Raw genomic sequence first — 10,143 nt, 5'->3', positions numbered from 1 at the left:
CTGAGGTGGTGTATGCTCCACAGTCCATACTCTAGCTACTGGTCAGAGCATCATGTGAGACGTGAAGGTGAGTTTTTTTTTTTTACTGCGCCTGCCTAGATGTATTTCTATGACTTCCGATAGAGCAAGGAAGCCAACGTTATGCAGCAACGTTAGCAAGGGCTAGCAGTAGCCCCAACGGAACAAGATCATACGACAGATCAGGTGGATATTGTTATTTGTGCTTTACACGTTTCATAGTAGCTAGCTAATACAATAATGTTTAACTCAAAACAATTACCAAAGTGAGTTGGCTAGCCTGGTGGTTTCCAGCTAGCTAGCCATCTTGACTTCACCAATGCTGGCAAACTGAGCTATCTAGGTATCCCAATGTAGCTTGGCTACGTGCTGTTGTAGCTAAATATGTGTAATAGAAGACTGATTCGAGGTAGCGAACATTTTATTTTAGTTAACTTCCAGTGTGGCTCACTAGCTAGCTGCCATTGGCATACTATATTGTTTCGACTGTAACTGGGCTAGTTAACGTCAGCTAATGCTACATGTCATTTGGATGCTAGTTGGCTACTGTATATAGCTTGTTGTCCGTCATTTAATTGTTGCTAGGTAACCTTAGCTAGTTCAGTGTTTATACAATAAACTAATTCATTTGCAGAAAACCAAAATCGGGGTTGTTTTATCCAGCCAAGTTCGTTTGCTCTTAATCTAGCTAGCATCACTCAGGCCAGTCAGGTTTTGATTTARGCGCCCAGCCATGTAGCTACATGTACACCACATGACCAAAAGTATGTGGACACCTGCTCGTCGAACATCTCATTCCAAAATCATGGGCATTCATATGGAGTTGGTCCCCCCGTTGTTGCTATAACAGCCTTCAACTCTTCTGGAAAGGCTTTCCACTAGATGTTGGAACATTTTAGCGTAGACTTGCTTCTATTCAGCCGCAAGACCATTAGTGAGGTAGGGCATTGATGTGAGGCTCGCAGTCGACGTTCCAATTCATTCCAAAGGTGACCGATGGGGTTGAGGTCAGGGCTCTGTGCAGGCCAGTCAAGTTCTTCCATACCGATCTCGACAAACCATTCCTGTATGGACCTCGCTTTGTGCACGGGGGCATTGTCATGCTGAAACAGAAAAGAGCCTTTCCCAAACTGTTGCCACAGTTGGAAGCACAGAATCGTCTAGTATGTCATTGTATGCTGTTGAGTTAAGATTTCCCTTCACTGGAACTAAGGGGCCTAACCCGAACCATGAAAACAGCCCCAGACCATTATTCCTCCTCCACCAAACTTTACAGTTGGCACTATGCATAATGTTCTCCTGGCATCTGCCAAACCCAGATTTGTGAAGCGTGATTCATCACTCCAGAGAAAGCATTTCCACTGCTCTAGAGTCCAATGGCGGTGAGCTTTACACAACTCCAGTCGATGCTTGGCATTGCGCATGGTGATCTTAGACTTGTGTGTGGCTGCTTGGCCATGGAAACCCATTTCATTAAGTTCCCTACGAACAGTTCTTGTGCTGAAGTTGCAACCAAGGACAGATTTTTACATGCTTCAGCACTCGGCGGTCCTGTTCTGTTTCATCTTCACAATAACAGCATTTACAGTTGTCCGGGCAGCTCTAGCAGGGCAGAAATTTGACGAACTGACTTGTTGGAAAGGTGGCATCCTATGACAGTGACACGTTGAAAGTCACTGAGTTCTTCAGTAAGGCCATTCTACTGCCAATGTTTATCTATGGAGATTGCATGGCTGTGTGCTTGATTTTTATACACCTGTCAGCAATAGGTGTGGTTGAAATAGCTGAACCCACAAATTGAAGGGGTGTCTACATACTTTTGTGTGTGTGTATATGTGTGTGTATATATATCTTATGTGTTAAGTCTAGCTACTGCACACAAATTTAATAACTATCATTTTGCATTTCAAATGCAGTTAATTGATGATTAGCATAGATAACGTTAAACCTCTTCTTGCTACCCACAGAGTGATTGTTTTTTTTTCAACAGACTGTTCCCTGAAAGTGCTGCAGAATTGTCGGGGTTTTCAGTCCTTTCCTCAACCTGCAAAAATGCCAGCTGCACTGGCAGATACCAGTCAGATTATCTGTGAGGTCTGGGCAAGCAATGTGGATGAGGAAATGAGGAAAATCCGACAGATAATTCAAAGCTACAACTTCATTGCCATGGTAATATATCTTGCTAAATGCGCCTTATGCTAACTTTTTCATTGATTCTTAGTAGATCTGTGAAGGTTTTGGTATGTATTGCGTAAACTTTTTTTGTCATTAATGATGTCCTTGTTCCAACAGGACACAGAATTCCCCGGAGTGGTGGTTCGACCCATTGGCGAGTTTCGCAGTACGGTAGACTACCAGTACCAGCTCTTGAGGTGCAACGTGGACCTTCTGAAAATCATCCAACTGGGACTGTCATTTATGAACGAGGATGGAGACTATCCCCCTGGAACGACGACATGGCAGTTCAATTTCAAATTTAATTTAACGTGGGTCTTAATCCTTGTTATAAAACAGTATAGCCAGTAATGAGATTAATACTATGCCATGCTTATGTTTTTGGGGTAGGATCTGATGCCTCATTAGAGGGCTCTTGAGTAATAGTCTGTTTCACTGTTTGCTCAATTCTGTTCTTTTGTAAACAGAGAGGATATGTACTCCCAGGACTCGATAGACTTACTTCAGAACTCCGGCCTCCAATTCAAAAAGCACGAGGAAGAGGGGATTGACACACTCTACTTTGCTGAGCTCCTGATGACATCTGGTTTAGTGCTGTGTGAAAATGTCAAGTGGCTCTCCTTTCACAGGTAGGGATGTGTTGCGATGTCAGTGGGCCTAGCATTTTTTTCTGGTAAACAGGATAAACTCTGGGCCCTAGTCATGAACACTCCCAACAGTGCCCATTTGCGAAATCAAGTTGTAATGAATCTCCATGCCGTGTTTCTCATTTGCAGCGGGTATGATTTTGGCTACCTGGTGAAGCTGTTAACAGACACTCGGCTACCTGAGGAGGAACATGAGTTCTTCCAGATCCTCAATCTCTTCTTCCCTGCAATCTATGATGTCAAATATCTGATGAAAAGCTGCAAAAACTTGAAGGTAAAGAGACATTCCTGGTAACTTGATTATGTTATGGTATTTGCAAAACCAATGAAAGCACTGTTGGCTGCCAAATGTCTCAACTTTGTTAGCCTGCTGAGCTGAAGCCTAGGCATTAGCTTGATTACCTAATGCAAGTCGTCAAGTCTCCTCCATCACACAAGCATGGCTCATCAAACCACCTCAGTTAGTCAATGGTGGCCTATAGTGAGGTGTCCACCTTAAAAAATATATATATATATTTCACCAAAATGTGACTGACATGAAATGTCCTTTGACTTCCCCCGAGGCAGAGCATATGTCTCCAGTTAGCTGAATGTCAACTGTGTGTTTGTTCAGGGAGGACTCCAGGAGGTGGCTGACCAGCTGGAACTAAAGAGGATCGGGAGACAACACCAGGCCGGTTCGGATTCGCTGCTCACAGGGATGGCCTTCTTTAGGATGAAAGAGGTACGTATTGTCTGTCTTCCATGACAACTAATAGGTGAAAGAACTGAGATTTAACATAGTACTTACACCTGTCAAGTCTTTTTTTGAAGTGGTCAGGAAGGAAAAAATGATTGGGAAGTTTGAGAACTAGTCTCGATGAGGACTGGCATGAAACAAGTTGTCTTCTTTTGCAGCTTTTCTTTGAAGACAACATTGATGATGCAAAGTATTGTGGGCGATTGTATGGATTGGGCTCTGGGTCCACTCAAAATCAGAACGGCATCTCAAGCTCTTCCCAAGAGGAAACCAACAACAAGCACTGATCGACTGCAAGGCCATCAAGTGGAAGCCRCACTTGTTTTAACCCATCCAGTAGATGTTTTTCTCCCACCACTCCCAGAAGACATGAGATTAATTTCTGTATCCAGCTTCACCAGCTGCAAAAAGGACATTGGTTACCAGACTCCCCTCTTGAACCCATTTTGTTCTGTCATAGTTGATTTTACTGCGCATTGTCACATTCAAATTCCCTATTGTACCACTATTGAGCCTTTATCACCCAGGACCAGTATTCAGAAACCTTTGTTTATCAGCATTGCAGTAACAACTCTTTTAAAAGCATGGGACCAGCTCTTGTATTGTACTGCAAATAAGAAGTTTAGCATTTGAAAGTGCTCAACAATTCTCTGCACTCCTGCTTTTCAAAACAAACGTTATTTAAACCCAACTGTAGCTCAAGCCTTGGTATCAATCAGAAAACCAGTTCTTTGTTGGATACATGCTTGTAGGGATCGTTCCATTTTAAAGTAAAACTTCACTGAAGCCGGCATGTTTTAGATGGGTGCCAGGCTGGTCTGAGTAAATGTGTTAGGGGCACACTGCAGTTCTGTGCAACATTTGCTTTTAATTTGTTCACTGCTCTGTTTAAAAACAGATGGTTTGTGGTTGCTATTGTTTTTACAACATGCATTGTTTGAAACAGTTGTATATTAAAAAAAATCTATTTTCTATGTTTGATGGCATGCCTTATTGAACCAATTGTTGCGGTTTAATTGGACTACGTAGGCACACAGACATTTAGGAGCAAAATGAGATGCTAAAATTCCAGGATCATAGCAACATATTCAGGTGCGTATGAGTGAAATGGTCGCACTGCAGAGCCTTTTATCCATATCGTGCCGATGATGCTGGAGCCAGACATGCAACCATTTCTTAAATATTTTGCTGTGACCTGGAATTTTTATTTAGAGCCTACTAGACATCAGGTCCTATGATCGAGGGATACTCTAACCATGGTAATGTACACATGTGTGGGCCTAGGCCCCCAGCAGTGGAATTAACAATGATTGAACAGTTACGTCAGACTAAAATCCTACTTAATCAAATTTATTTGAAGGCTGGTATTCATATACCCATGTATAGTAAATCAGACTTAGCTTAGTGAAAATGTTTATTGATGTGCATTTTACATTGACTTTGTTCAGACTGAAGAAAACCATTAAGATAGGAATCGCTGGGAGGCTTTGCGGAGAGAGGTAGTTCCATACTTGCGGATCAAGGCCACTGCTTCATTCTTTAGGTGATCAGGAACAAGAGCAGAACTCTTACTCAAAAAGAGCAGAACTAAGCAGCACTCCAGAACATCTGGGTAAGGATATTTCTGAAGAAGAAAAAAATTATATTTGAAAAACAATGGCATCAGGAAAGAGTTCAGTAAAAAAGTATGAGGGTGTCTTACTTTGACATGTTCTGGGATGTCAGCCAACTCTTTGTGGTGCTCAGAAACCATGGCAATCAAGCAGGGTAGAGATTCAGTGTCAGCTCTGAAAAACAAAAGATGACTAAACTCTGACAATCATAACTAACTTACATCAACTAACAAATTATTGCAGTTGTCTTTATAGTCTAAACAGCTAACTAATGTCCAAAAGACACAATGAGAAAAATTATGCTGTACCCTTGTCCTGCATCAGTGGACTCTTGGCTGTCTGTTGGAGTGGAGCCCTGGGCCGAGGTGGGCCTTTCAGTCTGTCCCTCCCCAGGGCTGGCTTTAGTCTCCTGGGTTTGGCTGTGTTGGTGCACCATGGAGGCCAGTCTCTGCTGGATCTCTGCTATAGCCCTCTGTGTGGCCTGGCAGGTTGCGTGGGGCTCAGACAGCAGCACCTGGCAAGCGTTCACACGCACTCCCATCTTCACGTCTCCATTCTGAGCGCTCACACACCATCCCATCCCATCTCCATTTGGAGTGTCAGTAACGTGGCTGTCTAATCCATTGATGTGGTTCTCGCTGGCTGAGTGCAGTCCATTAGTCATGTCTCTCTGAGCTCCTGCTGTGTTAGTGCTGAGGCTCCACCACATGTGGTAAAGGTCCTGGTAACACACAAACGCCTCCAGGCTCCGAGCTGCAGCCAAGGCCTTCTCATCCGAGGGGTCCACCATCTTTTTGTGTTCTGAGATGGAGTCGATACCTGGCAGAGAAAGAGTAGAATTAATATGAGAATTTCACATTGGTTCAAAGGATGCATTTCTTTCATACATTTGGAAGACGAGGACCATACAGCGTTAGTGTCCACACTTCCAGTGATATTGAGTACTGTAGGCACAGATTGCCCTGTTGTCACCGGTCTGTTCACATTTWAAAAATGTGCGACTGCAGTTAAATGGTTGGGCCTTTTGTCCTGGAATGGACTAGTTCACACAGATTAAAAGTATAACAGAATATTTTATCAAATGTGAGGCTTCTTGTGAATGTTATTGATAATCAACTAGGCTTATCATTGTTTTGCCATTCTTGTTATCAACACAATTTTGCTGAGATGGGCTAGTACTTTCCAGTAAATGCCATTACAGTAAATCCTTATAGCTTTCTTTTCAGTTCTCTCTCAGACATGGAAAATAAGAGCATATGGATAAGACATGGGTATAAATAGAAGAATTGCCAAGACTTGAACACAAACCTCCTGAAGTCAGAGACTCAGACATTTCTCTGTGTTCTCCTGTTGATGATCCCCCTCTACTGATGGTTCAGTATATAACATGTAGACTTATAACTCATTTCACTTCACTGCCTCAACTTGCACATGCAGTACAGGAGGGCAGGCATGCAGTGGCCAGAACTGACTTTAATAGTCTGGAGAGGCTTTGAAACAGAAGCCGTTGCCAGAAGCTGCAAACAAATAAGGGACCGATATGACCAACATGAAGATGGGCTGTATTACCTAACCACAGCAAGTGGGATCATGTACCAGACCTTCAGTGATATGACCACCACTGGCAGCTGGACACTTGTGGCAAGCGTGCACGAGAACAACATTTACGGGAAGTGCGAGGTAGGCAACCGCTGGTCCAGCCAGCAGGGCAGCAACCCTAGGGTTTGGCAGGGGTAGGCCATCATTGTAAATAAGAATGTTAAAGGACTTTCTTAGTTAAATAAAAGTTTGTTAAATAAAATAAAAACAAACCGCCCAGACGGAGAGGGGAACTGGGCCACTTTTGGAACACCAGAGGGCGCAAGCACCAACAACTTCCAAGAGCCCTGGATATTATGACACCATGGTTGAGGACATGTCAGTGAAGCAGGTCCCTAATGTYAACTCGAAATGACACAACGACAAGGTTCCAGTTTAACAAAGTTTACTATACTATATGAACACACTACAAGTAGCCATTACACTCAAGGCCAGGTCCATCAACGACCAGACTTCCTGCGCACTCTTGACTGAGTGATAGCCCCGTAATAACAGAAATATAGGGATACTTAAAACATGAACTTAACAATCTCCCCCTTTTCTTTMAAGACAAAAAAAACATCAACATAATTAATTAATAAATGTCCAAGTATTATTCAAGATTGTCATTACAAATGGGTTGTGTGACAGTTTTTATTTGTATTACTCAAGCTGCCACTTTCCATTACTGAGAGCCTGTAGGAGCGAGAGCCTGTAGGAGCACAAGACCGGATGCTCCCTTTTTAGTCAGACAGTCATCAAGCTGTTCCTTTGTGGTCGACCACAGAATCCGCTGGATTCTCTGTGCTTGAATAAGTTCCTTGATGCTGCTAATCTCAAAGTCTTTTCTCTGTGACAGACTTGGTTGACTTCACAGCATCAACTAATGAGTAGTTGTCAGTGACACAAACTACAGGTAGGAAGTGCCGTTTTGTCCCACCAGTGTTAACCTAGCGAAGCATCACTGAAGACAACTAGTTTCAAAGAGTCATCTTTTCCAACATGCTGAAACTTTAAAGTCACTTGTTGTGATTTCAGTTTACGAACAACTTTGTTTGCCTCATGAATGGTTTGTACAGTGGCGTGTTGTGTTAGATGCCAAGTTGCAACCATCAACCCAGGTCTACTCTGTCTCGCAGCCCATAAAATTTGTCCCATCTTTGACCTCAATTGACCAGCTTCAATTCCACAGAGGGGAATTCCTTTGTACGGCTCTTGAAGAATCCATGTGGATGGGTTGAAGATTCTTGATATAGCTCTCCTGTTGCATCAGTATTTTTCCATCAACTGTAATAAACTCTATGCCAACATAACAAAAATGATCATGCTCCTCACGGCCAACCTAGAAAACAGCTTTGAGGTGTGGAATCACATCTCCAATTACTGAGCTCATCTAGCTTAGCTGAGTCAAATGACACGTCCTTTGTTTCAAGTACATCATCATTTTGAATGTCATTCTGTTTTTTCCGATTTTCCATTGGTTCAATTCTGATATTATCTACAAGTGGCAGGTCAGCTGACCCTGTTGTACCAGAAAGTGTAGCTGGTTCAGAGTACTGCAAGTTGTACCAGTTCTTGTGTTTTGCTTTTCCTGCTTTCCAATGACGGTTGCTGTATGTGGAATACCACTTTCTCTGTCCGTGTATTTAACAGTTTGTCCAGTTTTCAGATTGGAACAACCATGTTCTCTTAACACGTGGCTGTTGAATGTTTTCCTCATTTGAACGCTCAACAGTATTACCTGTGGCATGTTGAAGGTCTCTGCTCCATTTCCTGGTCAGTTTCGGTGTCCATATCATTGGATGCGACATCTGGTAGGTTTGTGTCTGTTACTGTGTCCTTTTTGTCATTTTTCATTAGGAGACTGATTCTCAGCAACAGCCCCTCTATCTTGTTGATCATTTGACTTTCCGCAATCTTGAGTGATGGCACCCTGACAAATCATGCCTCCGTGCCTCACAAATATCACCACACCATCTTGACCAAATGACTACTCCCGGTCCTTTCCACTCTGACAGTCAACTCGTTGTAGTACACTTTGTTTCCAGTTTCGTTAACTTCTCATCAATCATTATTCCCTGATACTGAGTAACTTCTGAAGTCTGTTAACTGTATCATGTCAAACTGTTTGTAAAGCTTAACAATACTTTGTGTTTTTCTTTAGTGCTCATGTTCTCTGTGACTGTCAGAATCTTCATGTGCTCTGTGTCAGTCAGAATTCTCATTTTTGCATGGACTCTGTGTGATGTCTTTGTCTAAAATGTTTACACAATAGTGGCCTGAAGGTAGTAAGTTCAAGAGTCACTGGTTGTTTAAACATCACTGCCTTGTCATTTTTATGTCTAGTACAGCCTCTGCCTTCTTGAGGGAAGCTTGCTTAATAGTAAGGGATATCTGTAGGGACCACTCTGTTTCAATGTGACACTTAGTCTGACAATTTTTGTGGTATCTTAACTCCTTGGTTAGGAAGTGACCAATTCTCCCGTCTCCAATTTGAAAGCTCTGTTGCTTGGTCGTGTCAATCATATTTCTGTATTTCTTTCATATTTAGTCACTACATAGCTATCAAGGCCAGTTTGCCACCACACACTGTCTGTGTACATGGAATATCATCACAGCAGATCCTAAGGATTCAACTATAAAATTCTCCAGTATCAGAAGCAGATTCACATTTGAAAACAGTCGTAATGTTTACATCTGCTCTATCCTCTGTGTTATACATTTTCCTCTGTTGGAGTTTTACTTGTTCAGGACCGTCTTTTACGCCAATGGGTAAGTGCTATAGTGACATAATGCTCAATTATAATCGATTTCCTATTCTCTATATGATGTCCAGTGGATTTGGATGAGGGCCGGAAAAATTGGCGCCCTCTTCTGTTGTCTTGACGAACGTGACTTGTGTGCCTTTTCTGTGCTGCTCGTTGTAATATGCTGCGTCACTCACTTGCCATTCCATCTGTATTGGGCCGCGAACAGACGTTCTTTTCACCAAATATTCTTTTTGTTGCCGACTCATAATGCAAAGCAGACAGTACAAGCAGTCAACGCCAAACTGTTTCCTCCCTACCATCTAGACAAGCAGTGCTAGCAACTTGAACCCTAACACTGCATTCTGGAGAACCATGTCGTACTTGCCGCATTCTGTACCTCTTTCGAAATCAATGATGTAGTCCGCCATCAACCGAGAATATCTCTCGTTAACACTGTTCAAAGTTTTGAATATGCCTCGTAGGCACGGGTCTTTCTCTTCTTTAAGAAGAATACAGAATCAGTGCTGTGATCAAGTTCCCCATACCGTCATTCCTTGTCAAATCCTCAACGGATATTTCCCAGTGCTGTAGTCTCCTCGCATCTTATCCCTCACGATAATACC

General features: G+C 42.7%; 2 protein-coding genes and 1 pseudogene across 4 annotated transcripts in view; 2 read left to right on the top strand and 1 right to left on the bottom strand.

Moving 5' to 3' along the window:
* The first annotated feature begins 94 nt into the window (after nucleotides 1–94).
* Nucleotides 95–4,551, top strand: cnot8 (CCR4-NOT transcription complex, subunit 8). Of its 2 annotated transcripts, none has more exons than XM_023968041.1 (7): nucleotides 95–204; nucleotides 2,009–2,187; nucleotides 2,311–2,504; nucleotides 2,661–2,822; nucleotides 2,970–3,114; nucleotides 3,454–3,564; nucleotides 3,738–4,551. In XM_023968041.1, the coding sequence occupies exons 2-7, from the start codon at nucleotides 2,071–2,073 to the stop codon at nucleotides 3,864–3,866; spliced, it is 858 nt and encodes a 285-aa protein (XP_023823809.1). In that variant the 5' UTR covers nucleotides 95–204; nucleotides 2,009–2,070; the 3' UTR covers nucleotides 3,867–4,551. The 2 variants fall into 2 exon arrangements, with proteins under 2 accessions (XP_023823809.1, XP_023823811.1); XM_023968043.2 differs by having other exon boundaries at nucleotides 102–204; nucleotides 1,986–2,187.
* A 429-nt stretch (nucleotides 4,552–4,980) lies between these two features.
* The window catches only part of gemin5 (gem (nuclear organelle) associated protein 5), a 25,719-nt gene continuing 20,556 nt past the window's right edge, over nucleotides 4,981–10,143 (bottom strand). For both annotated transcript variants that reach the window (XM_023968038.2, XM_023968039.2), the window contains exons 26-28: nucleotides 5,501–6,011; nucleotides 5,282–5,366; nucleotides 4,981–5,203 (exon numbers count right to left, since the gene is read on the bottom strand). In XM_023968038.2, the coding sequence (XP_023823806.1) occupies nucleotides 5,042–5,203; nucleotides 5,282–5,366; nucleotides 5,501–6,011 (758 nt within the window). In that variant the 3' untranslated portion in view covers nucleotides 4,981–5,041. The remainder of the gene's footprint in view (nucleotides 5,204–5,281; nucleotides 5,367–5,500; nucleotides 6,012–10,143) is intronic.
* Nucleotides 6,624–10,143, top strand: part of LOC139022854 (intelectin-like) — a 5,172-nt pseudogene continuing 1,652 nt past the window's right edge.

Source organism: Salvelinus sp. IW2-2015, linkage group LG23 (genome assembly GCF_002910315.2).
Source record: "Salvelinus sp. IW2-2015 linkage group LG23, ASM291031v2, whole genome shotgun sequence".
Classification (NCBI taxonomy): domain Eukaryota; kingdom Metazoa; phylum Chordata; class Actinopteri; order Salmoniformes; family Salmonidae; genus Salvelinus; species Salvelinus sp. IW2-2015.
The sequence above is the reverse complement of the archived record's forward strand: the minus strand, read 5'-3'. Positions and strand labels throughout refer to the sequence as shown.

Bases quoted from the DNA above. Each gene is read 5' to 3' on its own strand.
- cnot8 (XM_023968041.1), top strand. From the start codon at position 2,071: ATGCCAGCTGCACTGGCAGATACCAGTCAGATTATCTGTGAGGTCTGG. The intron at 2,823-2,969 runs GTAGGGATGTGT...TCTCATTTGCAG, and splicing joins AAGTGGCTCTCCTTTCACAG to CGGGTATGATTTTGGCTACC. The intron at 3,115-3,453 runs GTAAAGAGACAT...GTGTTTGTTCAG, and splicing joins AAAGCTGCAAAAACTTGAAG to GGAGGACTCCAGGAGGTGGC.